Source organism: Orcinus orca, chromosome 6 (assembly GCF_937001465.1).
Source record: "Orcinus orca chromosome 6, mOrcOrc1.1, whole genome shotgun sequence".
Lineage (NCBI taxonomy): Eukaryota > Metazoa > Chordata > Mammalia > Artiodactyla > Delphinidae > Orcinus > Orcinus orca.
In genome coordinates, this window is record NC_064564.1 from 119,510,656 (window position 1) to 119,536,893 (window position 26,238).

At 67.5% G+C, this 26,238-nt stretch overlaps 2 protein-coding genes across 5 annotated transcripts in view; one reads left to right on the top strand and one right to left on the bottom strand.

The window, feature by feature from the left end:
* GPSM1 (G protein signaling modulator 1) overlaps positions 1 to 21,184 on the top strand; it is a 30,790-nt gene extending 9,606 nt beyond the window's left edge. For 2 of the 4 annotated variants that reach the window (XM_004284983.3, XM_004284982.3), the window contains exons 3-14: positions 125 to 260; positions 991 to 1,133; positions 1,425 to 1,548; positions 1,786 to 1,901; positions 2,257 to 2,412; positions 3,344 to 3,452; positions 4,622 to 4,745; positions 10,933 to 11,003; positions 11,849 to 12,028; positions 17,928 to 18,084; positions 18,448 to 18,656; positions 19,627 to 21,184. In XM_004284983.3, coding sequence (XP_004285031.1) covers positions 125 to 260; positions 991 to 1,133; positions 1,425 to 1,548; positions 1,786 to 1,901; positions 2,257 to 2,412; positions 3,344 to 3,452; positions 4,622 to 4,745; positions 10,933 to 11,003; positions 11,849 to 12,028; positions 17,928 to 18,084; positions 18,448 to 18,656; positions 19,627 to 19,833 — 1,732 coding nt within the window. In that variant the 3' untranslated portion in view covers positions 19,834 to 21,184. Of the gene's footprint in view, positions 1 to 124; positions 261 to 990; positions 1,134 to 1,424; positions 1,549 to 1,785; positions 1,902 to 2,256; positions 2,413 to 3,343; positions 3,453 to 4,621; positions 4,746 to 6,224; positions 6,499 to 7,028; positions 7,085 to 10,932; positions 11,004 to 11,848; positions 12,029 to 17,927; positions 18,085 to 18,447; positions 18,657 to 19,626 lie in introns of those variants that run through there. The other 2 variants (XM_033415288.2, XM_049711270.1) reach the window with 2 other exon arrangements.
* Positions 21,185 to 23,622: 2,438 nt separating this feature from the next.
* DNLZ (DNL-type zinc finger) lies at positions 23,623 to 26,168 on the bottom strand. The gene is made up of 3 exons (XM_004285043.4): positions 25,821 to 26,168; positions 25,381 to 25,520; positions 23,623 to 23,887 (listed from the first exon to the last, which is right to left on the bottom strand). The coding sequence occupies exons 1-3, from the start codon at positions 26,019 to 26,021 to the stop codon at positions 23,719 to 23,721; spliced, it is 510 nt and encodes a 169-aa protein (XP_004285091.1). The 5' UTR covers positions 26,022 to 26,168; the 3' UTR covers positions 23,623 to 23,718.
* Positions 26,169 to 26,238: the final 70 nt, after the last annotated feature.

The following is a 26,238-nucleotide window of genomic DNA, read 5'->3' on the forward strand; positions in this document are numbered from 1 at the left end:
CATCATCCCAGTGTCTGGGGGCTCCCGGTCCCCCCAGACTCTTGCTGCCGTCACCAGGGCTCCCTGCTGGGTTCAGGGTCCCGCCAGTCCTTGGTCCAGCCCCTCCCTCTTTCCTGCCCTCCAGGACCATCGGTGACCGCATGGGGGAGGCCAAGGCCAGTGGGAACCTGGGCAACACACTCAAGGTGCTGGGCCGCTTTGACGAGGCCGTTGTTTGCTGCCAGCGGCACCTGGACATCGCCCAGGAGCAGGGGGACAAGGTGGGCGGCGGCCCCTGACCTGTGGCCCTGTCTGGGTCTGGGATCGGAGCCGCAGGTGACACCACTCACAGCCCCGTGTGCTCTTCCCGTGGGACGACGGTCCCCTTCAGAAACGAGGGCACTTTGGCTCACACCGACGCTGTGGGGCTGAGGCCCGGGCTCCCATCTTCCACGTCAGCTCCCCTCTCCCCGACCTCCCCCCTGAAGCCACCAACACCCCCAGTCACTCCTGGGGCCAGAGGGAGACGGGGGTGGGGGCCGGCTCCGGAAGGAACCTGGCTGGAGAGGCAGCACCGTTCGAGCAACGGTGGGTCCAGCTCTGCTGGACCCTTGACAGCCCTGCTCTGTGTCCTGCCCCCGTGGCCCTGTGGGGTAAGCATCCCTGCCCCTGTATGGGCGAGGAAACTGCGGCTGAGGTGACTGACTCGCCCCAGGCCGCCTCGGAGGTGGTTGAGCAGAGGCAGAGCCCTGACCCTTGGGTGTCAGAGAGGGGTGACCGGGAGGGGTGGGGACAGGTTCCTCCCTCCCCGTGACCCCTACCTTAGTGTCTAGACCTGGTGCTGCCACCCCCCAGGCCCTTGCCTTTGGGGCCCGAGGAACAGCGGGGACCGTGGACCAGGCGATGGGAACACCAGCTCTGTGCGCACAGGGCCTGAGCGGCCGGCTCCTCGGGGGCTGTGGATTTGGAGACACCCCCCCGCCCCCCCACCAACCTCAGTGTCGCCCACAGGTTGGGGAGGCGAGGGCACTTTACAACATTGGCAACGTGTACCACGCCAAGGGCAAGCAGCTGTCCTGGAATGCAGCACAGGACCCTGGGCACCTGCCGCCTGCCGTCCGCGAGACGCTGCGCCGGGCCTCTGAGTTCTACGAGTGAGCAGGCGGGGTTGTCCCCGCGCTCTGCACACGCGGGGACCTGGGTGGGCTCCCTCCTCACCCCACCCGCCCTGTCCTCGGCCTGGCCGGCATAGGCAGCACCTGAAAACCAGAGTCGGGGGCGGGGCGGAGGCTGACCCGAGCCTTGGAGCTCAGACCGAGCAGAGCCACCCTCCTCTGGGGGCACGACCCTGGGAGGGACTGTGTGGAGGCCACCCACTCAGCACCTTCTAGCCTGGGCGGGTGGGTCGCTGGGAGGGACACAGCTCAGAGAGACTCGGCCCCCAGGAGGAACCTGTCCCTGGTGAAGGAGCTGGGCGACCGGGCAGCCCAGGGCAGGGCCTATGGCAACCTGGGCAACACCCACTACCTGCTGGGGAGCTTCACAGAGGCCACAACCTTCCACAAGGAGGTAAGTGGGTGGCAGCGACGGGGTGGCCCTGACGTAGGGTCGGAGCGAGACAGCTGGGGCACCCCAGCAGCCCCCTCGCTTCATCTGGGCTTGGTGCCGGGGCTCCCAGGGCTGCCCCTCTGGGCACACGGACGTCGGGCTGGCCGTGCTGGGCAGTGGGGGGGGGGCAGCACCTGCCATCTGCATCGGACCCCGGGCTGCTCCGGGACCACCTGGGCCTTGTGTCTGTGTCCTCAGCGCCTGGCTATTGCTAAGGAATTTGGAGACAAGGCGGCAGAGAGGAGGGCCTATAGCAACCTGGGGAACGCCCACATCTTCCTGGGGCGCTTCGACGTGGCCGCCGAGTACTACAAGTAGGCAGCACCCCTCCCACCCCCACCGCCCAGCCAGGGAGAGGGTGGGCCCTAGGAGGGTGAGGGAGCCTGGACCCCAGGCCAAGGAGGCGCCCACCTCAAGCTCTGCCCTCCCAGCCTCCCCAGGGGCCGCGCGGGGGGTTCTGTGCCACCCTGGAAGGGCGACTGATGGAGCCCAGAGAGACCCCCCAGTGGGGTCCTGGGGCTGGAGGCCTCGGGGCCAAAGGGCTGCTTCCCCACCGCCCCCCACATAGCCCTTGGAAAGGGGCGTTGGGGGAGCATGAGCTGTGCCCTAGCCCCCATGGAGGGGAATACTGGAATCTTCCTTCCTGGGGTGACCCCCCGCCCCCCACAGGAAGACTCTGCAGCTGTCGCGGCAGCTCAAGGACCAGGCAGTGGAGGCGCAGGCCTGCTACAGCCTGGGCAACACGTACACGCTGCTGCAAGACTACGAGCGCGCCGCTGAGTACCACCTGCGGCACCTGCTCATCGCCCAGGAGCTGGCCGACAGGTGCGTGCGGCGGGGACGCGTGGCTACCCAGGCCCACACCGGGGGGCCCCCCGATCGCCCCTTCAGGCCCCTGGGCTGAGTAACAAGCTGATTACAGTGGCCTGGACTCGCCGGCCTGGGTCTGAGGCGCTGCTCTGCCGCCGACCCCCAAGGGACCCTGCTCAAGGCGGCCCCGCCTGGGCTCAGCCTCCCCCATCAGTTGGCCACACCGCCCACTGAGTGGGACCCGGTGAGACCAGTGGACGCTGGGCCAGCTGCTCACAGTGACCCTTGGCGCAAGCTGGCTGGGGGGCTGTGCCCCAGTGCCCGCCCCGTTGCCTCCTTGAACACCCCCGTGCCCCCCTCTCTCCACGTCCGTGTAAACGGCAGTCTCTACAGAGAGACAGACCGCCTGGCTGAAGACGCCTAAACACACAGCCATGCACGTAGGTCTGGGGGCGGCAGTGGCAGCAAGAGGGTCCAGAGCCACAGGCCAGGGCCCCTCGCGGGTGGTGGGGAGGAGGCGTCTTCTAGAAGGCTGCTCTGCCGGGTGGCTTAACGTGGCCTGCAGTTTTTCTTTGGGGTGATGATGTTTTGGAACGAGATGGAGGCGATGGTCGTAGATGGTCAATGAACGCAGGGCCACCGAGTCCTGCGCTGTACAGTGGTTGAGTTTATGTTACATTATTTATGGCTCCATTTACAAATTTATGACCAAGGGAATGAGATCACTGCTGCTCAGGGAGCCACAGGGGTGAGAGCCTCCCCGGCCACTAGGGGGCAGTCAAGGCCACGCCAGGGACCCTGGACCACCCACGGAGCACCCCCCACACCCATCCCCAGTTCGTGATGGGCCTGACCACCCGGAGGCTGGGGGCTTGGGGCGGCTGGACTAGTGGGCAGGCTGGCAGGCCTGGGGTGCAGACGTGGACTCAGTTTCCCTCCCCGGCAGAGTGGGTGAGGGCCGGGCGTGCTGGAGCCTGGGGAACGCCTACGTATCCATGGGGAGCCCAGCACAGGCTCTGACCTTCGCCAAGAAGCACCTGGAGATCTCCCAGGAGGTGAGCCGGGCCTGCCCTCCCCTCAGCCCCCAACCCTGGCCTTCGCCAGCGTTGGAGCCCCGCATCCCTGGAGCTGCCCAGCCCCCTCCAGGTGGGCCGGTGCCTCCGTGTGCTCTAGGCCCTTCCCTGGCTGTCGCCACCTGCTGCGAAGGGGCCCGGCCACCCCGTGACTCCTGAGACCTGGTGGCTGCTTGTCTGCTGTACTGTAGCCAGGGGGTCGGGAGGGGGGAGGGGGGAGGGGGGAGGGGGGAGGGGGGGCCCGTTATCCGCCCATAGAGTGTTAGTGTCACCTTTGGGCAGCCACCACCGGCTGCTTCTGTCTCCGACGGAAGTGTGCCAGGCTGGGCCGTGGAATGCCTCTGCCCGACACCCAGGGTGGAAATACCTGCCAGGGGCAGCCCAGGGGCACAAAGGCACGGCCGCCCCTGGGGATCTTCCCCTGGGACCCCTCAACCAGACACCTTCCTGGGGAAGTGGGCCTGTCCACCCAGGACCCTCCTGCTGGGGTCAGGGCAGCCCGCGATGGGGCACTCCAGGGTCGGCGCGGGTGAGCCCCGGCTCCCCGGCTCCCGGCCGGTCCCCTCCTCAGCCCCCACCCACCTCTGGGAAGCAGCCCCAGCGGCAGAGCCAGGTCACCTCCCACCCCAGCGCTCCCCAGACCCGCCACAGACAGCCCCAAGTCCACAGGCGGGCAAGGCCCTTAGGTGTCCCGGTGGAGGGGAGGAGAGCTCGCGTCAGGGGAGGTCCTGGCTTGGAAAAAGCCCCTCCGCCTGGGCCGCCAGCGGGACCGGCCCCTGCGTCCCTCTGAGCACAGGCAGGGGCCCTGGAACTCCACGTGGGGGTCCCCCCCCGCCTTACCTGTGGCTTTGCTCCTGGGTAAGCACGTGGCCTCCCTGCAGGGAGGGTCCCCGCCGGGAGCCTGGCGGGCACGGGGCTGAGAAAGGTGCAGGCTGACTGCCCACCGGAGGGCCCCACGTGGCACGGCCGGGCTGGGGTGTGAGGGGGGCTGTAAGGGGTACGTGAGGCTACCCCCGCCCCCGGGACCCCCGCCAGACTCCACCTCTGGGGCGCAGTGGGCCTAGTGCCCTTGGAGACCCGGGGCCGTGACTGCCCCGAGGGAGTGCACAGGGGGCCTCGCAGCCCACTGACCTGGCCCTGCCCGGCTGCAGATCGGGGACCGCAGTGGGGAGCTCACGGCCCGCATGAACGTGGCACAGCTGCAGCTGGCGCTGGGCCGGCTGTCCAGCCCGGCAGCCGCGGAGAAGCCAGACCTGGCCGGCTACGAGGCCCAAGGTGAGCTCCTGGGCTGGGCGTGGGGTGCCGCTCTCCCGTGGGCTCAGACCTCGGCCTGAGATGCAGGGGCCTGCGAGGGCAGGGGGGTGGCAGGAGGGCTGCCAGGGTAGAGGGGGTGCTGGCTCACGCTGGGGCCCAATGGGCTCCGCCCTCGAACAGGAGAATATTTAACAGAGCTGCTAGCCAAGGGAAGGGGTCCCTCATAACGTGTTGAGCCCCTGTCCCTGGGGGGTGTCAGCATCTGAGCCCCATCGCCAGCTCACTCCAGAGCTCACAGTGGCATGGGCAAGTGACAGGGTGCTGGGGGCAAGTCGGGATGCTGAGATTGGAAGGTGCGGGACACAGCGCGGGCAAAGGGGCATTCAGGCCTGTCCTTCAGGTCTCTGGGGCAGTGGGGCCCTGGGGTCGCCCTGAACCCCCCAGGTTTCTCAGGCACGAGGAGGAGGGGGCCCCTCCCTGCCCCTCCCTAGCCACCCCACTCCTCTGGGGTTGAAGACCCCCCTCCAGGCTGGGGGCTGGGCCTGGGGGAGGGCTTCTTGTAGGGATGGAGTGGGAGGGGGCTGCTGGCAGGAGGGAGAAGCCAAGTCAGCCAGAGGCCGAGGGAGCCGTGAGCCGGGGACTCATCAACTGAGGCCCGCAGCTCAGCCACGGCTGCTGTGACGACCTCATTCACGGGCTGCTGGTCGCCCTGTGTAGGTCAGTGATGCTACCCACACAAGGACAGAAAGTTCGCGGCCAAGCAAGTAGATCAATAAATGTGGGCGCTGGGGCAGGGGCCGCCCTGAGCTGGCCTCCCGCGCTGCTGGTGGGTACGGGGCAGGCTCTGGGCAGGTGTTAGCTGCCTCTCCCTCCCAGCCCACACAGTCCGCAACTCGTGGTTCTCGAGTTCTCAGAGAGTCCAGCCCCAGGCCCCTCATGGCTGTGTTCCCGGGTCGCCCACCTTCCCCAGCCTCCAAAGCCCCCAGGCCCGCCCAGGACGAGGCTGGGAAGCCATCCGACTGTGGTGTCAGGCCTCCGGGGTTCTGTGCTGTAACGCTCATGGATTTGTGACAACGGCCTGTCCTGGAAGAGGGTTCAGAGCCACACCCTCGCTCAGAGGCTGAGATGGAAGGGAGGAAATGGGCTGCCGGGACCCTCAGCCACCCTTGTTTTGGGGGTGCTGTAGCCAGTGGGGATGGGATGGAGTGTGGCCCCCTTCGCTCCCCACCCCGTCCCAGCACGTGCAGGCCAGCGTCTGCCCTTCTGGCCAGGGTTTTCCGAGGGTGGGCAGCTCCGCCCAGAGCCCCTGGCACGCCTGGCCCTGCCAGGCCACCCTCTGGGAGCCCCAGCGGCAGGTGGGGGCAGGGCTGAGCCCGGCGTCTGGAAAGGCTCCCGCGGAGGCGCGGCCCAGCCCTGGGTTCTCCTGGTGTTTTCCTCCTCCTTTGAGCTGAGGAAAGGGGGGCACAGGGTGGGTGCGGGAACAAGGCGGCTTCTGTCCTCCCCACGCCGCCTCTTCTGCTCTGCCCCGGGCCCAGACCCTTCCCAGCCGGGGCCCCAGGAAGCCTCCTCCCACCAGGCTGCTGGCGCCAGGCCGCCAGCAGCCGCTGGGAAAAGGCCATCCTCCTGGGAGGACAGTGGCCGGAACGGCCTCCCGAGGCCCGTGGAGGCAGGTCTGGGGGCCCCGGCCCTGGGATGCAGCTGCTGGAGGTGGGCCAGCGCCCTGAGTCTAGGCGGCCCTGGAGAAGAGCTCTGCTTGGAGGAGACCCCCGGTCGGGTGAGCCTGGACGGGCAGGGCTTGTGGTGCAGGCCACGGCAGGGCTTTCTGCAGGGACAGCATCGTTCCTTCATCCGTTCGTTCACTCGTTCTTTCAGGGGCGTACTGAGCGCGGGTGGTGGGCCGGCCCAGTTTCCAGAAAGCCGGGTGCCTGTCTTCTGGAAACTGTCCCTGGGGTGCGGGGGTGGGGGAGTTGCATATCCAGAGCCTGGCAGTGGGGGGTGGGGGGGGGCGAAGGGGGCCAAGTGAGCCCCCGGAGGGTCCTTAACCAGCCCTGGTGGAGGAGCATCTCCAGGGGAGGAGGGAGGCCCTGGGCTGGGTCGGGGGCGGGAGGGAGCCGGTGGGCGTGACCGTTGTGGTGGGCGTGGCCTTGCAACACAGGTGTGGCCTGTGGTGGGCGTGGCCTTGCATCACAGGCGTGGCCTGTGGTGGGCGTGGCCTTGCATCACAGGTGTGGCCTGTGGTGGGCCGTGGGCCTGGGTGGCTGGCACTTCGTGCAGCTGGAGGACCCAGAGCCTGGCTGGGTTCAGCCCACGTGTTACCCTCACGGCCCTCGCTGCCCCCACCCCAGCTAAGAGGTCCCAGGGTGAGTCTGGGTGGGCGGGGCACCTCCCTGCCACTGCTGTCTGGGTCAGGGTCGGTCCTCCCAGGGTACTTGCTGTGCCCACCCTGCCCACCCCAGGAGGGCACCGGGTGGGGGCCCATGCTGGATGGAGGTACCGCTGCGCCCCCTCGACATGGCAGCACAGTCAGCGCATAAGATGGGGGAGTCGGCGCTGAGCCCCACGGGGCTGCCTGCTCGTCCCCTCTGGTGGACGCCTCTGCCTGCCTACAGGGTGTGGACTGCCCTGCCCCCCCCCACTTGTGTTGCTCCTCAGTCCCTTCATCCCTTGTGCCCTGCTCAGGGCGTCCTGGGCCCAGAGCAGCAGGAGTCCCGGGACACCGCGTCCAGCCGCCTTGGGAGGTTGGGATGTTCGTGCTGTGATGTCTGAGCGGCTGCTTAGGCTGCGGGCTCTGGCCCTGGCTCCGCACGTCCTGGTTGGCAGAGCAAGTGGCGACCTAGCTGTGCCTCCGTGTCCCCATCTGGGAAGCAGGCCCGCTGGTCATCTTGGGAAGAGCACCTGGCGGGGACGGGCACAGCTCATGTCCCCAGGAGGGCTGAAGATGCAGACACAGCACGGTCCCTCTGTGCATTCAGCAAGTGGCCTGCAGCCCACCCACGTGCCAGGCACCTGTGATGGACAGGTCAGGGCCACGGGGCCACAGGGGCCCTCATCTGTCCTTAGGTCTGACTCTTCTCCAGCCACTCTCAGCTGGACCCTCTTGGGCTCTCCAGGTGAGCCTGACTTGCTGTAACACCTGCCCTGTGCAGGCACGCATACGGCCCCGACTCCCCCTGTCCTGACCTGGCTCTACCCCTCTGGGCTCGCTGGCCTTGGCCAGGTGGTCACCCTCTCTTGAGCCCCTGTGTCCAAAGTCCTGGGAGGGTGGCTAGGACCTCTTATGCTGGCGACGGCCCAGAGGGGACAGTGAATGAAACTGCCCATGGGGCCTTACACGGTAGGCACTCGGTAAACGCTAGCTACTCATTCCACCATCCTTAAAGCACCTACTGTACGCTAAGCCCTGTCCGAGCTCTAGGGCCACAGCAGTGATAAATGATAAACGTGCGGAAAGAGAATCACATGTTACAGGTGCTTTGGGGGCTGGTTAGGAAAGTTGGGTGGGGCAGGGTGTAGCCATAAGTACAGCAGCGGGTGGCAGCTCGAGCCCCGTAACAGAACTCCGCAGACTGGGCGGCTTGAACCGTGGACATTTACTTCTCATAGTTCTGGGGGCTGGATGTTCAAGAGCAGGGTGCCAGCATGGTGGGGTTCTGTGAGGGCCTCTTGGTTTACAGATGGGGTGGGTGGGGTGTGGGGGGAACAGAGCGAAGGAGCTCTCCGGTCTCCTCATGTGGGCACTGATCCCATTGTGAGGGCCCCACCCTCATGACCTCAGCCAACCCTAATCATGTCCCCAGGCCCCACCTGCTGTACCATCACATTGGGGTTTGGGGCTTCAACATGAAATCTGGGAGGATGCAGAATATTCAGTCTATAAGCGACATTTGAGTGAAGACTTGAGGGGGTGGAGGGAGGGAGCCCTGAGCCTGAGAAGGAACCGCAGTCCTAGTGGAGGGAACAGCCGTGCAAGGGCCCTGAGGCAGGAGGGATCCCGCCAGGGAGGAGCCATGGGCCCTTGTGTAAGCCCCGCCCTCACAGCAGAGGGGCCCTTGCAGGTCCAGCAGCAGAGGAAGGTCTAACCCAGACCCTTGGGGCATCTCTCTGGCCCCTGCATGGAGAAGGGACCACGGGGCAAGCCTGGGCAGGGAGGCAGTGGGGCTCGGGGGCTCGGATTCTGGGTCGGCTCTGAAGGTGGAGCCGCCAGGAGTAGGGAGTGGACATGAGGTAGGAGGCCGGGGGCACCAGGCCGGGCAGCTGGAAACCAGCGGGTTGGGACAGAGTGTGTCGAGACACCTGGTGGGGACAGAGGATGACGAGGGTGCTGCACAGGCCAGGCGTGGTGAGCAGTCCTGGGGAAGTTTCCAGGCCTGACTCTCGGGTGGACAGGGCAGGAAGCCAGCCAGTGGTGCCTGAATGCCCCCAGTCAGGGCGGGCTCAGCTCAGGGGCCGCTGGAAGCGCTGGGTTCGGAACACGCTCTCCAGACAGAGGATGCATTTAGCCAGGCCCGGAGGGCCTTCCGCCTGCTGTCCTCATGGGCCGGGAGGGACCCGCCCTGCAGCCGGGCGCGGGCTGCGTCTCAGAGGGACCTTTCATGGTGGAGGGCCAGGCGGGGCGGGGCCCCTCGCTGGGGCGGCAGGAGACGGAGCAGGGCTGTTGCAGGCCGGGGGTGGGGTGGGGTAAGGGCCGCCAGGCATGGGGTCCCCAGTCCTTTGGTTCGGGGCCAGTTCCTTCGTTTCCTCCTCAGAGCTGCCTTCCTCGTGCCGCTGGGGGTGGGCGGGGGGACCCGACCTCCTCTGCTCCTCTTCTTCACCTGTGGGTGGGCCGTGTGCCCCGAGGCTGCGCCCCTCTGGCTCGGGGCCTGGCAGAAGCCTGCCAGCCAGGGGCTGTTTTCTTCGGGGTGGGGGGGGCAGCGGCAGGCCCGCACGACCACCACGGCCAAGCGGTGGGGACAGGGGGCCGTCAGCTGGCCTTGTCCTGGGGGAACGCTTCCAGGAGCTGCCCGGCTGGCACCTGGTTGGGCCGCTGTGGCCACTCCTTCCCCAGCTCCCGGGACAGCGACCGCCGACGCCCCTCCCAGGATCACTGCGTCCCCACCTCGGACTGGCACGTTTCTCGGCCTTAGGAGGGCAGGGGGACGGTGTGTGGCTTGCTCAGGGCCCGGGGCCAGGACAGGGAGGAGAGCACGGCCGCCCTCGCCGGCCGCTGCAGGCCACTTGCCCAGTTAGTTCTTGTGAAGCTCTGCATGTTTGGTTTGGGCCGGTTTGAATGCCCGAGCGCCAGAGCTGGCTCCCTTCTGGGGACCGTGTCCCAGGCAGTGGGTGTGGGCCCGGAACCCAGGCCAGGCTTGGGGTCGGGGGCCGGGTGGAGGACTCCCCGCCCACCCCTCGAGGCCGCTCGCTGTGGCGTGTGCGCCTGGCCGCAGCAAGGGGCTGGACAGGGCGGGCTCTGGGTCTGGCTCCCCACGCTGCACCGCAGGCGTGCACAGAGCAGCTTAGCTTCACGAGCGGAGCCGTGGGCGGCGGGCACTGGCGGTGGGGATGGAGAGCGAACCGTTGCATCCACGGCTGCAGCTTGCTGGGCGCCCGAGACGTGCCAGGGGCCATGAGATGCTTTCCAGTCCCCCTGCGCTGCGGGCAGTGTGTCCGCCGGCACCATCTGACGGGGGCGTCGAGGTGGGGGGCGTGGAGGGGGCTGAGCTCCGCAGGGTGGGTGACGGGTCCAAGGCCAGTGGTGCCGAGACGCGACCCCCAGGGTGTCCGCTGGTGCCGGAGGCCTCGGTCACTTTGCCCACTGTGCTTCCTGGCCTCGCCAGGCCCAGCCCTCAGAGGAGAGTTCACTCAGCCCACCCCCCCCCGAGGACCTGGGCTGCCCCGGTGTGGGCGGGGTGAGGGTGTGCGGGCACAGGGTGTGGGGAGCAGCTGAGCCAAGGCTGAGGCCCGGGGCTGTGTAGACGCAGGAAGCGTATCTGAGGAGAGGGAACGGTGGAGGCGAAGGCGAGCGGGGAAGAGCTGGGCCCAGAGCTCGGGAGCTGAGCTAACGGGGGCCCCTGCACGGTCGGCCCCACCTGGGCGCCTGCGTGCTTGTCCAGTCGGGGGTGCGGCGCTCGTGCAGACGCCACGTTGGCCCCCACGTGGGCTGGGAGGTGGGAAGCTCGCGATCCTCGAGGCCCGGGGCCGGCGCCGGCTGACTGGGCCTGCTGCCTTGCAGGGGCCAGGCCCAAGAGGACACAGAGGCTGAGCGCGGAAACCTGGGACCTGCTGAGGCTCCCCCTGGAACGGGTGAGTGGGGCTCAGGGCGGGAGGCCGGGGGCACGTGGGGCAGGTGGCAGCCAAGCGACAGCCGCCTACAGTTAGAAGCAGAGCGTGCGCAGTGGGATAATGAGGCTGGCGCGGTGTTTGCCGGGCTGCCAGCACCCGCCAGGGCTCCTGTCTGCGTCATGTCCCTGCCAGGGGCGACAGATGTGCCCCGTGCGGCCCAGGACCCTGGATGGGCCATGTGCCCAGAGAGGGCCCCAGAAGACCCCGCAGCACCGGGGGCTGCTCCCTTGCCTCTCACCGTGGTCCCGCCACCCAGGCCCCCGGCTCCTTACATGCTGTAGACCCCAGCGTCCTGGCTGGTCCCCATTTCCGTCTGCTCCCTCCTCACTCGGGCTCTTCTCCAGGGGGAAGCAGAGCTGTTATGGGTGGAGCAGTGGGGGCTTGACAGACCCCAAACAGATTTGGGGGCCCTGGGGCCGCTCTGTACCTGCCAGGGTGGGTGCTGTGTGGCCCAGGAGCAGTGGCCTGGCCTCTCGGAGCCTCCAGTCCCTCCAGTGCACACTGGGTTCAGTTGTGGACAGCCACGGGGACCCACCGTGGGGACAAGGCTCAGCGCCGCCCACGGTCACCCATCGCTTAGTGTGGGCAGGTGGACGTTCGGGGTGGTCAGAGCCCCTCCAGTCCCCGCCCCGCCTCTCCCTGCCCCCAGGCTGCTGGCAGCTCCCTCTTCCTCGGGCCCCGGAGCACCTCCGTGTGGGTCAGTGAAACGGGGCTGACTGCATCTGCTCAGCCCCTCTTGGGGTCCTGGGCTGGGGGGCGTTGGCGGCCCAGCCCCCTCCCACGCCCGGTCTTCCCCCCCTCCCCAGGAGCAGAATGGAGACAGCCACCACGCGGGGGACTGGCGGGGGCCGGGCAGGGACTTGCTCCCCGCCCCCGTGAGGAGCAGGAAGTACCAGGAAGGGCCGGACGCTGCTGAGAGGAGGCCGCGGGAGGGTGGCCACTCCCCACTGGACAGCGCGGACGTCCGGGTGCAGGTGCCTCGCACGGTAGGCGACTTCTCCCCAGGGGCCCACAGGGAGCCGCGAGGGGCTCCACTGCCCATCCTGCACAGCATCCTACACGGTCCACCTGGAAGCCGGGCCAGGCCTCTCCAGGGAGCTGAGGTCATGGCCCTGGGCTGTCCCCTGGGACCTGGTGGGCACAGGGCCTGCTGAAAGCCCGGGGCACCCCGGGCAGGGACAGGGTTTACTCATCAGCTGGACGGGAGGCCTCGTGCTGGTGGTGGTGGGGCAACAGGCAGCCCAGGAAGGGTCTGCAGGACAGCTTGGGGGGTGCAGCTCAGGTCCTCAGGCCCAGCCAGCAGCCTCGTCCTGGGGACACAGTGTACAGACGTAGACAGACAGACGGGGTCTGGTGGACAGATGAGTGGGGATGGACGGCTGAGGGGTGGGTGGACTAGTGATCGAGTAGACGGACAGGTGGGGGATGGAGGGACGCACCTGGTTTCTTGCTGCCTGGCAGGTGTCGCACGGTGCCCAGGAGCCTGGCTGGCTTCTCCAGGCTCTCAGGAGCAGGTCAGGTACGGGGGGGCACAGAGGGGCATGTGCCCGGCCACGCCCAGGTTCAGAGGTCAGCCTGGAGCCCCCCATGCACAGAACACCTGCGTCCAAGCCTCCGAGAATTAGTCTAAAAAGAGTTCCCTCCAAGGGTTTAATCAGCACCTTCCCCGCCTTTGAGGGGCGTGGGTGCCGTGCGGGGTATTCTTAGCCCCAAATGGCTGCTTTGCACCCGTCTTCCCGTGAGCCTGGGGCAGCCTCCGCTGACCCCATTTGACCCCAGCGCCACTGGATGGGCCAGAGGATGGCCAGAGTCTGTGTCCGGGGAGTGGGGTGAGCGGGGGAGGGCACAGGGGCCTGGGGAGGGGGACGGGATCCCTGCTCGGGGCAGGAGGCCCTGTCAGGCCCCTCCCCGACCCTGAGCCCAGGCAGTGCAAGGGCCCAGGCAGTGCAAGGGTGTTGCCACCGGCACAGTGGGGGCTGCGGGATCTGAGGAGGGTGGCTGGGTGTGGTCTGAGGGGCCGGGCATGGGGAGCAGGGCTGGGCCGGCCCCAAAGGTCAGGGGGAGTCTTGGAGTCGGCCCAGCCAGAGAGGGTCTGGGCAGGGAAGGACCCCTGCCAGGGCACTGGGGAGCCACAGTGGGCTCTGGAGTAGGAAAGGCCTGCCCAAGGCCGAGCAGAGGCCTGGCCTTTGTTCATGGCCCCCACCGCCTGGCTTCACCCAAGACCATACTTACCAGGTGACGGCGGCGTCCATACCCACACCCTGTTGTTCATGCTGTGAAAGGGGGGCTGAGCGAGGAGGGCAGCGCCTGCACCCCAGCTGCCTAGCCCCGCCCCCCGCCCCGCCCCGCAGCAGGGAGTGCAGAGAGACTTGTCTTTCTGATTCTCTCGCATCCCTAAGTCACACCAGCCTCCCCGCACGAGGGCTGTCTTGGAAGGCTTCCCAAAGAGGTGACGGAGGCAAAGCTGTACACCCCACCTCCCATCTGGGGGCCTCAGAGCCTTGGGCCCCAGAGGCGGGGCCCGGGGAGGTGAGCCAGGCCCCCCCGACACACTGCGGCTGCCACGGGCGGAGACCAGCGCTGCGAGAGCCCCTGCCCGTCCCGTCTGGGAGCCCTGGCCCAGCCGCGTCCCTGTAGCTGCAGTTCCGGGACCTCTTCTGCCAGATAGACGGCAGTCGAGGCTCAGGCTCGCCACGTGCGCCTCGTCTACAGCAGCCCTAAGGGGGAACCAAGGCTCAGGGTAGAAGGAAATGGCTTGAGGACGTCCAGCTAGGAACGCTAGGGCTGGGCTTCCTAGGCCAGGGTCAGCTCCTGGCACCCACAGGTCGGCCCCCAAAGAGAACACGTCAAGGTGTTGGGCCATGGTGGTGTCTCTGGAGAAAGTTCCTACGACAGGGTTCTGAGCCTGGCCCCAGCTGGAGGCCTGGACCCCGCTGGTGGGCTGAGCCCCCGTGCCCACCCAGGCACCCGACAGGAGGCGTCCTCAGAGGGCCAGTCCCAGGCTGCTGGTGGTGGCCGTCTGTCCCCAGGGCTGTAATGGAAGGGGCCGGCAGCTCTGAACCCACTACAGAAGGGGCAGGACAGAGCGGGCCCTAAGAGGGGCCTCTGGTGTCCTCGTCCTGTCCTCACCTCTCTTGCCGGGACTACCCAGGTGCCTCGGGTGGTCAGCCCCTGCTGGCTCCAGGGCCAGGCTGACGCTGACTCCACGACCTCCTGGAGCAAGAAAGGGACACCCAGGCGGCAGCAGGAGGCCAGGGAGGGCACTGCAGCCGAGGGGCTTTGGTCTGGGGCCAGGCAGAAGCCAAGGGGGCTACTGTGTGGTGCTGCGGCTCTGCAGGGGTAAGGGTGTCAGGCCACGTGACCATCGAGGCCCAGAATGGGAAAGGACACCGACCCGTCCGGCTCCTCTCCAGGCTGGGCAGGAGGCCGGGGCTGCTCTCAGAGAGGACGTGCTCCCCAGACAGGTTTCATCCCCTCGCCCTGCTGCTGTGACTGCCCACAGGCTCTGTGCTCAGGGAAATCCATCTCCGAGTGTTTACGCAGTGTGCGTGTGCGTGTGTGTGCGTGCGTGTGCGCGTGCGTGCGGGCGCATGCGCAGCGCGGGTGGGCGGGGACGGGGCGGGGCCCTCGCCCTGGGTCCTATTTAAGCATCAAGCTAACAGAGCCAGTGGGTCTCTGCTGTGAGGCAGCACTGGGCGCTGCAGGCAGGGCAGTGGCACAGGGGCCTCGGCGTCCTGCCTGGGCTCCACGTGGCCCAGCACCCAAAGGCACTTGGCTGCTGGCGGACAGGGCTGCGGATCCGCGTGGGTGGGGGTCCCTAACACGGCTGGAGGCTCGCAGCCTGTCGGAGCTGGACTTAGGCGGCAGAGCGCTCCTCCTGGGGGGCCGGGGCGGGTGGGTGGTCAGCCGGGGGGCAAGCGGTCCGCTTCCCGGCAGCCTCCCCCGGGCCAGTTCAGTGGGGGTGAGTCCCGTGTGTGGACCCGCACTCACCTGCCTTCAGACGTCCCTGTCCTGGGCAGCTCGGGAGCCAGGGCAGCTGCAGCCCTGGGGAACTGGCCAGGCCGGCTGGAGGGGAGAGTTTGCACGACCAGGGCTGGCTCCTTCTTCCCGGGGAGAAGATGGGCTGAAACCTCTGCGGTGGGGCTGGAGTGAGCCTCAGGGAGTTCTGACCTCCGGGCGGAGGGAGCCCGAGTCCGGCAGAGGATGGGGGGCGGGCATGGGGTGGCCTCCAGGTCCCCTGAACGTGTCCTCCTGGGATTCAGGCCGGTGTCCTGAGGGAGGGGCGTGGGCCTCCCCCTGTGCCTGTGGTCCCAGGCCAGCAGTGCCCTGCACGAGGGGGCGCCCACCCTTCACAGGTGGCCCCGGGCTCGGGGAGGGTGAGAGCTGCCAGGCCCCGGGCCAGTCCCCGGTCTCAGGCTGGGATGGCTGTGGCGCAGTGCCTCGGGAGCCTGTCTGGACGACCGGCGGGGCCCTCAGCCCAGCCCTGGCCACGGTGGTGATAGCGCCGTGAGAGGCCTACAGCAAACCCCCCTCTCCTTCAGGTGCCTCTCTTGAACCCGAGTTGCAGCCCAGGGGAGGCTGGAGGAGTGTTGGGGACACGTGCGTCCAGTGAAGTGGGACCCCCGGGTCACACCTTTCCTGGGAGGGGCCTGGCTCCATTCACCTGGCCCATGGTTCACCTGGGAGATCCCAGCTGGGGCCGGATGCTGGGCTGGGGGTGGCAGCAACAGCTCCCCCTGCAGTGGGCCAGATGCTGTGCTCACCCCACACCTGGCGGAGCCGGGGGCCCCCAGCCTGTGAGCAGAGCCCACGAGCGCCTGGGGGGGCACCTCTCCGTAGACCCCACCTTGACGCTGGTCCCCAGCCACTCTCTGCCGGGCCTGCAGGTCCCCAGGAGGCCAGGACTAGGTGCAGCCCCCTGGCCAAGGCCCCTATGGGCCCCTGAGCACCGGCTCTCCCTTCCCTCCAGGTTTCCTGGGCACCACAGGAGAGCAGAGCCCTCAGGGGTGGATTTTGAACCCCCTGGCTCCGGCCTTGGCTCTGGGCCCGCCCTGGCCAGGCAGGGGGTGGGGAGGTGCGACCCAAGAGCCTGAGCCCGGTGGGGTCTCCTCCGAGCTGCCACCTGTCGGCACAGGTCGGTGGGACCACCTGCTCGGCTGCCCCTCCCTGCCCATGTCGGCCAGCGGGTCCTCCCGGCCTTCGGACGCCTCACTGCCCCAGGGCCTGAGCGCAGCTTGGAGCGGCCCTCACTGTGCTCTGGGAGCTCAGGCGGGGCCAGCTTCCAGGGCCCCAGTCTCCCCTGTGAAACGGGCTGGTGTTGGGTTGTCGGGAGCTCTGGGGTCACGCATTTCAGGCAGGGCTCTGAGCGACGAGGCGGCCGCCAGCCAGCCAGCCAGGAGATGCACGGGCCAGGGCTGGGCGGGGGGGGGGGGCAGCTTCTCGGGGTGGGGGGAGGGAGTGGGGTGCCGATTAGCGCCCAGAGTGTCCTCTGGAAGCCACTCCATCCAGCCGTCAGCCCGCAGGGCCCTGGACCAGGCTTGGTGAGGCTGGCGCTGGGGGTGGGCCTGCTCTGGTCCTGCCCTCTGGGCAGCCCCTGAGAGACCACGCCCTCCATGGAGGTGTGAACTGAGGCCACCCTGCCCGTTGGGGCTCAGCCTGACCCAGGGACCTGGTCTCACCCTATCCCACCCACTGCCTCAGAACTGCGGCCCCTCCCCCCATTCTGACCCAGCAGTGGGACTTGCCCGGGTCAGCTGGCTTAGCCCAAGGTCAGCCCTCCCCGTTGCCCAGGCTGCCCACTTAATGTAAGTTTTTCTTTCTTAATTTATTTTTATTTTTTTGGCTGCATTGGGTCTTCGTTGCTGCGCGCGGGCTTTCTCCGGTTGCGGCGAGTGGGGGTTACTCTTCGCTGTGGTGTGCGGGCTTCTCATTGCGGTGGCTACTCTTGTTGCGGAGCACGGGCTCTAGGCATGCGGGCTTCAGTACTTGTGGCTTGTGGGCTCAGTAGTTGTGGCACATGGGCTCAGCAGCTGTGGCTTGTGGGCTCTAGAGCACAGGCTCAATAGTTGTGGTGCACGGGCTTAGTTGCTCCGCGGCATGTGGGATCTTCCCGGACCAGGGCTCAAACCCGCGTCCCCTGCACTGGCAGGCGGATTCTCAACCACTGCGCCACCAGGGAAGCCCCCAGGCTGCACACTTATGCTCACTGAGGGCATCCTCCAGAGCCCCTGTGGTCCAACCACCAACCCAGGGCCCCCAGCCTGGCGTCCTGGCTCTCCCCAGCCACCCAGAGCAGACCCTGGCCCACCACACTCCCGCCTCAGCCAGCACACGGAGGGAGGGGCTGGGGGATGAGAGCACTGTCTCTAGCGTGGCCCGCGCACATCTGCTGTTCTCTGGGGACCTTATAAAACTGTCCAAACCCCACAAGGGGTGGGACTGGGAACACAGAAGCCCTCGCCTTCCCCAGTTCGGGCTCCTTGCCTTTGGTGGTATGACCTGACATGGCTGGCACAACTGGGTCCAGCATCACCGCTGCCAGGGCCCTGGCTCCGGCCACTTCCAGGGTGCATCACGGGCTGCCCAGGGGCTAGTCCCTCACTCACTCGTTTGTTTAGCAGACACTGGTGAGCGCTGTGCTGCGGCTCCAGAGGTGCACAGGCATGGGTGGCACTCACTGCAGGCGGCTGACACGAGTGCCCAGTAGGGGCCCCCGGGGGGCACCAGGAAGGAGAGAAGGGGGGGCAGGGGTGGTGCTGGGAGCGGGAGGGGCCCAAGCCGAGCAGCACTTGGCTGTGTCCGGGGGTCTGTGAGGGGCTGGTGACCACAGCAGGGCCACCTGTGGCTGGCCTAGAGCCAGCACTGACTGCCCGTCCCGCCCCCCAGAGCATCCCCCGGGCCCCCTCCTCCGACGAGGAGTGCTTCTTTGACCTGCTGAGCAAGTTCCAGAGCAGCCGCATGGACGACCAGCGCTGTCCCCTGGAGGAGGGTCAGCCCGCAGCCGCTGAAGCCACGGCCGCCCCCACCCTGGAGGAGAGGATTGGTGAGCCCGCGGGGGCCGGCGCCGGTCCCCTCCCTCCGCTGCAGTGTTCCGAGGGCGGGGCGTCCCCCCTGTCACCGTGAGCCCCATGTCCCCACCTTGCCCAAAGCTGCGTCCCGGAAAACGTGTAATCATCCCACCCTCCGGAACACACCGTGTCGGGGTGCAGCGGTCTCGGAGCGGGTGCGGGAAGCCAGGCTCTCTGCTCTGTCACCCCCTGGAGGCCCTCAAGGCGGGCGTCGGGCCCACGGCAGGAGCGGCGGAGAGCAGCTGGGGTTTGGGGTCGGCAGAGAGGCTGCTGGGGGCTCCGGGGGCACAGTGGGCTAGGTCCCTGCCTCCCCGGGCCTGACCCCCTGTGCCCCGCAGGCCAGCCCTCGCTGACGGCCTCCCCCCAGACCGAGGAGTTCTTCGACCTCATCGCCAGCTCCCAGAGCCGCCGCCTGGACGACCAGCGGGCCAGCGTGGGCAGCCTCCCCGGGCTGCGTATCACCCATAACAATCTGGGCCACCTGCGTGGTGACGGGGACCCCCAGGAGCCGGGGGACGAGTTCTTCAACATGCTTATCAAGTGCCAGGTGGGCTCCGCCACCCTCCTCCCGCCTGCCCCCCAGGCCCCTCGGCCCCGGTCAGCTCAGGGCCCCTCCCCGGGAGGCTCCACGCAGGGCCTGGGCCCTCCGTCTCAGGGTGCGTCACGCGGGACTGGATCCCAGGCTGGCTCAGCCAGTGTCTCTGAGTGCCTGTGGGTGCTCAGACCCGTGGGCCTCCTCCTGGACCCCCTGAGTAGGTCACCCCAGGACATCCTCAGGCTGGCCCCTCCCTACAGTGCAGGAGCCTGGAGCCGGGCGCGCCACCGGGTATTCCTCCAGCCTTCCACATTTGGATGGAGAAAACCGAGAGCCAGGCAGCACCCCCAGAGTGCAGAGGGCAGGAGGGGTCTGGTCGACACCATGGGGTGCAGCCACCCACCAGTCTGGGTGGGGCAGAACTGCAGGTGGAGTTTCAGGGTCAGGAAACCCTCAGTGAAATGGCTGGGGAGGGGGCAGCTTCATAGCCCCCCCCGTGCAGGAAGCTGGAAGGTTTCCAGATGTGACATTCCTTCCCACGGAGGAGAGGAAAGTGCAGCTCTGGGCGAGTCCAAGGAGCCTCAAAAGCAGCCCCTACGAGAACCCCCGCCCACACGCACGCGCCCCACAGGCTATGCTGGCTCCCGGCCCCCTGACCCGAGGGGGCCCTGGGGGGCTCGGCACCACCAGCTCCGGGAGCTGCAGCCCCGTTCTGTCCCTGGGGCTCGTGAACACACCACGGTCTGGCGGCCTTAAGAGCAGGCCTGGGAGGCTCCCACAGCAGCTCGCCCGCCGGGTAGGTCGTTCTCGGGGTCAGGGCTCCCAGCTGTGCCCTGGAGCTGATTCCCAGGGAGGCCCTCCTGAGTTGGCACTGCTGCCGAGTTGTCCCTGGGGCCTCTGAGCGCCGGGCCCAGGCGCTGGGCTGGGCCCTCCAAGGCCTGGGGAAACGAGGCCGCCGACCCGCGTGTCCACGTCTGCCCAGTCCTCCAGGATCGACGACCAGCGCTGCCCGCCACCGGACGTGCTGCCCCGTGGCCCCACCATGCCCGACGAGGACTTCTTCAGCCTCATCCAGAGGGTCCAGGCCAAGCGGATGGACGAGCAGCGGGTGGACCTCGCTGGGAGCCCGGAGCAGGAGGTGGGCGGACCCCCCGAGCCCCGGCAGCAGTGCCAGCCCGGCGCCAGCTAAGGCCTCGCACCCGCAGCCGGGCCCGCCCCACCCCCTTTCCTGGACCGGGGCGGCGGCCCGGGGGAGCTCACCAATGTCCAGGATGCCCATAGCACCCCCCGTGAAGCCAAATCCTCCCGAGGCTACAGCTGAGGGCAGGCTCTGAGCCACCCAGCCCATCTCACTGAGCCGGACGCTGGGCACGCGGCCCCCGTGGCGTCCCCTCCCCAGGGCAGCAGGCTCGGGCCAGGGCCCACTCCTGTCCTGCGCCGGCCCCTCTCGGTATGGTACGCAGCTTCCTGCAGGCCTGCCCCGCCCCGCCCCGCCCCGCCCTCGCCCTGCCCCTGCCCCAGGCCGGGCCTTCAGCATGTCGGCCCCAAAGCCCGGTGCTGTCCAGACCTCCACGCTCCCGCCCTGCCCCCCGCCCGGCCAAATGTGAAAACCCCGCTGACCCCAACCCCCAAAGGTGTCTCTGAAGCCTCTTCTCTGGGGCCACCAGCGGCACGGGCGTTTCTGTCCTCCTGAAGCCGGCCTCACCCCTGGGGAGGGCCCCCTCCCAGCCCCTCTCCCCTCCCTCCTACCCGGCCTGGAGGAGGAGGCCAGTCCCAGGAAGCCTGTAGCCTGCCAGGCAGTGGAGGCAGTGGCTCCTATGTGGGGTCCCCAGCCCCACCAGGCACGTGCTCCTGAGCCGGCAGGGCGGGGAGGGAAGGGGGTGAGCTCCACATTCCTCAGCTCCAAGCCCAAGAGCTCAGGAACTGAGCCGGCCCGGTTCTGGGAACACCAGCTGGTAGGGGTCTGCACCCTGACCATGCCAGGGTGGGCGGCAGGTGCGAGCACCCAGCCCTCAACCCCACCGTGGGGCGAGATGACATCACGCCTTCTCCCGTGGGGTGAGTCGGCCCTCGGGATTGGGCAGGAGACAGGCCTCTGGGGAGACCGTGGCCGGCGCCCTCGCCCAGAACCCCCCCCCCTCAGCCCGCCTCCTGTAGGGCCCACCTCCAGCTCTCCTGGAGCGTCCCTGGGTCGAGCCGCAGCCCCACGGCCCCCGGCCGCCCTCCTCTTGCGTGGCGCCTCACCCAGCCCCAGGTCCCGCCCTCTGAGCTTGGGGAGGCCGCCGGGCCCCCGCCCCTCGGTACAGTACAGCCCGGGGCGCTCTGGGCGGAGGGGCCCCCGAGGGCGAGGGTAGGGCGGCAGGTGTGGGGTCAGAGGTCAGAGCACAGGCTCCTGCTTGGCCGCCCCACACACCCGAATGTACGTGCGTATTTATTGCTCACACGTGTGTTTGCCATGTTGTCAAGGGGTCCTTTCCAACCCAAGAGGTACATTTGTTCTTCTGTTTTTCCTGAAAAAAATAAAGTTTGCCAAGCGAAAACTGTCATGTCAGGATGAGGGCTGGCACAGGTGCTGGTGCTTTCAGAGGCCCAGTGACTCCTCCACCTGGGTGAGCAAGCCTGCACCGTGCCAGGGCCTGGGGCCGGGGAGCAGCGCCCTCCTGCCCCCTCAGGCTGGCCCTGCTCCCGCCCACCCCGCACACGGGCTCGGGCCTGCTGCGTTTATGGGGGGGCGGGGCTAGGGCTCAGAGGGGCGAAGCGGCAATCCCAGGGACACACAGCCGGTGAGGGTGCTGGCGTGGGAGCCCAAGTGTCCTCCAAAGCCCACACCTCAGCCCTGAGCCCCACGTTCCCCTCCCAGAGGAGCTCTGGTGCCGAGACGAGGCTGCTGGAAGGCGTGGAGTGCAGTGTGGGGCAGCCCCCAGCGGGGCACAGGGAACCTCAGGCCTCCCTACTGAGCCTGCCATCCTGCAGCCTCTTTTGGGTGAAGTAAAGAAAAGGGAAGGTGGTTGAGAACAAGGCCCATATGGGGAAGGGTAGAGCCCCCAACCTCCCACCCCGGAGAGTTCTCAGTGCTCCGGGAAATATCGCGGGGCACCATGCCTCTCAGTGGCTCACAGCCAGGCCAGGATGCTAAAGGCTCTGAGAAGTCCTGCAGGAAGAAGTTTGTTTGATGTCCTGGAACCCGGCGTTGCCCATCAAGCTGTCCTCAGAAGACTACACTTGCGGACGTGCTGTCACAGGATCACAGAAGGTTGGCCCAGATACCCTAATCTGACCATTTGGAGAGGGTCCTGGCCAGGAACGAGGGATGGAAGATAGTTGGGGGGGGGCGTGGAAAGAGCCAGGGGCACCTTGAGAAGGGACTGGAGATGGACGGCGGCTGGGCGGGGGCCACACGGGGAAGCACCAGGGTTGGTCAGGAGGCAGGGGAGGATGGGCCGGAGCCTTTCCTGTGGTTTCTGTGGGAAGAAATAGTGAGGCAGGGCCAGCAGGCCTGCTCGGCCGGTGAGAAGGTCTTCAGTGGCTCTGGGTGGAGGGGCTGCCCGAGTCGTCCGGAACCTGCCCTGGGTGCACTCGCCCTGCCGTGTCCAGGAACTGACCAGCTCTCCAGGGTCAGAGAGCCCAGATGTCAAAACGTCAGAAAGCAGACAATAAAAAGATGTGGCGAGCAGCCATGTCCAGACCGCCCATGGAGGGAGGGCTTGGCCTGCGTGGCCCTCCTGGGTTCCCGCTCTGCGTTCTCAGAGTCTGGCCAGCTCCCTGGGCCGCCCCACACCCGGTTCCAACCCTGTGGCGGCAGCGAGGCCCCGCTGCTCTGGCGTTTCAAGGCCAGCGGGTCCCTCAGGGCCTCCGTGGAGGAGCACGCCCGGGGCGGCTTGTATGCCATGACTGACTCCGCAAATGTCACAGGAGGCTCTGGGCAGGATAATAGGGGGTTGTTCACCACGGGAAGAACGGGGGGTATTCGAGTCGGAGCACGAGCTGCTGGCGCCTGGAGAGCAGTGCCGAGGCCCGTGCTGATGGGGGCGCCGTCAGGAGCTCGGATCCTGCGGGGATCCTGCGAGATTGTGGCCGGTGATTGATGTTGAAGGTCACACAGCCCAGAACCTTCTGGAAACGAACATGCTTTCATAAACACAGGAACATCCTGAGAAGGCGGGCAAACGAGGTTGGGAGACAGACTGCACAGCCCCGGGGAGGGGGACACTCTGTGGGGCAGGCAGCCCACCGCCAGGCCCACAGCAGCCCAGCTCCCACTCCGCTGGCCACCATGGCCGCCTGGCCCGCCTGCAGCCACGGTGAGCAGCCCAGCCTGCTGACTTGGCTTGGCCAGTGGCCAAGGGTCAGGGCTGAGGTTGGCACCGGCTCACCAGTGCCATCCAGGGGGCGTCGAGGAGACGGCAGGCGGCACAGAAGGATCTACAGGGCCTCCTTGTGTCTGGCCAGAGGGACAGGACCCCCGGTGGGGCTTGGGGGTGCTGACCCCACTCCCAGGAAGAACAGTGGCTAACGGGCCATCGAGATCGGGGCCCTGGGACTTCCCTGACCGTCGGTGGTCAAGACTCCCCGCTTCCAGCGCAGGGGTCACGGTTTTGATCCCTGGTTGGGGAACTAAGATCCCACACGCCATGTGGCGTGGCAAAAAAAAAAAACAAAACATTGGGGCCCTGACACTTGGGGGCGTGGCGGGGCTGAGCCACCCCGTGCCCGTCCTGAGTCCCATCTTTCCACCTATACTCCTGACGAGGTGGCACCGTGAGCATCTTCATCTGCAGACAGGAAGACGAAGGCTCAGAGGGGCAAAGTGACCTGCCCAAGGCCACACAGCCACAGCCAGGAGGGGCTCAGACTCCACATCCAGCCCCTTCCCACTCAGACATGGCCAGCAGCCACAGGAGGCCCTGGCCTGCAGCCTGGAGGGGCTTCTTGTGAGTCATTCTGACGCCAGAACCAGGGATGACAGGAGAGCCCCAGGTCCCAGCATCTGCAAGTGATGTTGGTTTATTGATAGAAACAGGCAAGTCCAGCGTGGCTCAGGGCCGGAGCATCCTTCTTGGAGGCAAAAGGCAGGTCAGCTGGCCTCTTTGTTGCCAGGGTGGGTGGGATCCTGGTCCTCAGCCCCTTCCATAGCAGTGGTGGATTTAGGGGGCCCCGCAGCCTCTAAAACGAGCTCCAGGGCCCCCTCGCCAGCCACTCGGCGTACCTTCTCCCCTCTGGCCGCCAGGATTTCTTCAATATTCCTGAGAAAGACGGAGGTGCCGTGACACTCCAGGCCCCGAAGCTGTCCCGCATCTTGGTCCCTCGAGGGCACCCCAGGCCAGGCTCGAGCACATGAGTCCCTGTGCTGGTGTGGCATCGGGGCCATGCAGCCAGGAGGCTCCTGACCACTGCCCCCCCACTGCTCTCCACAAGGTGGTGAGGCTGACCCTGCAGCCCCAGGGCCCTGACCACTCCACCTCACACACACCCCCAAGTCTGGTGCAGTCAACCAACCGGTGTCAGCAGAGGACAAGAAAGCTGCATGCCAGGATCCCTGCCCACAGCGGGCACTCAGTGCATGCCAGGATCCCTGCCCACAGCGGGCACTCAGTGCATGCCAGGATCCCTGCCCCACAGCGGGCACTCAGTGCATGCCAGGACCCCTGCCCCACAGCGGGCACTCAGTGCATGCCAGGATCCCTGCCCACAGCGGGCACTCAGTGCATGCCAGGATCCCTGCCCCACAGCGGGCACTCAGTGCATGCCAGGATCCCTGCCCACAGCGGGCACTCAGTGCATGCCAGGATCCCTGCCCACAGCGGGCACTCAGTGCATGCCAGGATCCCTGTCCACAGCGGGCACTCAGTGCATGCCAGGATCCCTGCCCACAGCGGGCACTCAGTGCATGCCAGGATCCCTGCCCACAGCGGGCACTCAGTGCATGCCAGGATCCCTGCCCCACAGCGGGCACTCAGTGCATGCCAGGATCCCTGCCCACAGCGGGCACTCAGTGCATGCCAGGACCCCTGCCCACAGCGGGCACTCAGTGCATGCCAGGATCCCTGCCCACAGCGGGCACTCAGTGCATGCCAGGACCCCTGCCCCACAGCGGGCACTCAGTGCATGCCAGGATCCCTGCCCACAGCGGGCACTCAGTGCATGCCAGGATCCCTGCCCACAGCGGGCACTCAGTGCATGCTAGGATCCCTGCCCCACAGCGGGCACTCAGTGCATGCCAGGATCCCTGCCCCACAGCGGGCACTCAGTGCATGCCAGGATCCCTGCCCACAGCGGGCACTCAGGAAGGAGCGCCTAGTAGGGTGAAGGAACCACAGGGTGAAAGGCAATTTGTTGCCTGTAAGAGTCAGCCTAGTCTGACGCCCTCATTTTAGGGCAGGCCCGTGGCCCTGACATGTAACCAGGTCCTACCTGCCCCCACAGGCTGTCAGTGAGGGCAGAAGTCAGGCAGTGAACCAGGCTGAAGGAGCTGATCTAGGGTGGAAGATTTAGCAAATCAAAACATGTTCCAATCTTGAGCATACTTTTACTAAAAAGTTACTTGTGTTTTATCTGAATTTCAAATTCAACTACATCTCTTGTATTGATAAGGAAGCTGGGCTGGAGATGTGGGCTCTGTAATCCTCACTAGAAGGACGGTGCCCCAGGGAGGTTGGGTGGGGCTCCAGACTCAGGACGGACCAGGCCAGCACTGGAATATAGACCTCTGTCCCCAACCCTTCCCGGGTAGCCTCACCTCTTCCCATACAGGTCCGAGAACCAGCCCAGGTTGTCGGCGATGATGTGGTGGTTCTGGCAGCCGGGGCAGGTCACAATGACCACACCCTGGTGATAGGCGAGCTTGGAGATGTGCTTGGAGGACCTGGTCCCACAGACCTGGTGGAGACTAGGAGGTGAAGCCCTGCTCCCGCCCCGCCCTTCCCAGAAGGACCCGCCCCCTCCCCCCGTGATACCCCCACCACTCCTGGAAGGCCCCGCCCCCCGGGTTAGCCACACCCCCGCATGCCCCCCGCCCTCTCCCAGAAGGATACGCCCCCCGAGTGATAGCCCCACCCCTCTCCTGGAAGGCCCCGCCCCCTGAGGACAACCTCACACTTCCTCGCCGTCCCGCAGCGCCGTCCTGCGCCAGGCACAGGTGTGGGCCCGGCCCCGGCCCCGCCCCCGCCACGTGCCCACCTTGCAGGTGTAGACGAGCTGGTAGTGCGCCGGCCTGGGTCCCGGCTCGGAGCTCAAGCGCCGCCAGCCCCAACCCCAGGCCCGCCTTCTCTCCGCGGCCTCCAGGCGGGCCCCGCGCCCCCACAGCCACCTCAGGCCGGGCCCCCGGGGCCGCGCGCAGCTCAACAGTATCGGCAAGAGGCCCAGCGCCGCCCGCACCATGCCGCCCGCCAGCCGCCCCGCGCAGCCGAGACCGCCCCGCCCCGCGGAGGCCACACCGCCGCCGTCTCGGAAGCGGGCGCGCGATGGAAGCGGCCCTGCTCGGCTTCCGTCCCGGCGGCGGGCCGCGCTCGCCTACCCCCTAGCGGCAGGCGTTGCGCGCTGGCCGGCGCGGGGTCGGAGGGTGCGCGCGGCAGCAAGACCGTCGGAGGCGGTGGTG

Coding starts and splice junctions, on each gene's coding strand:
- DNLZ (XM_004285043.4), bottom strand. CDS start 26,021: ATGGTGCGGGCGGCGCTGGGCCTCTTGCCGATACTGTTGAGCTGCGCG. Junction 25,521..25,820: donor AGCTCGTCTACACCTGCAAG/GTGGGCACGTGG, acceptor AGTCTCCACCAG/GTCTGTGGGACCAGGTCCTC. Junction 23,888..25,380: donor TCGGACCTGTATGGGAAGAG/GTGAGGCTACCC, acceptor CGTCTTTCTCAG/GAATATTGAAGAAATCCTGG.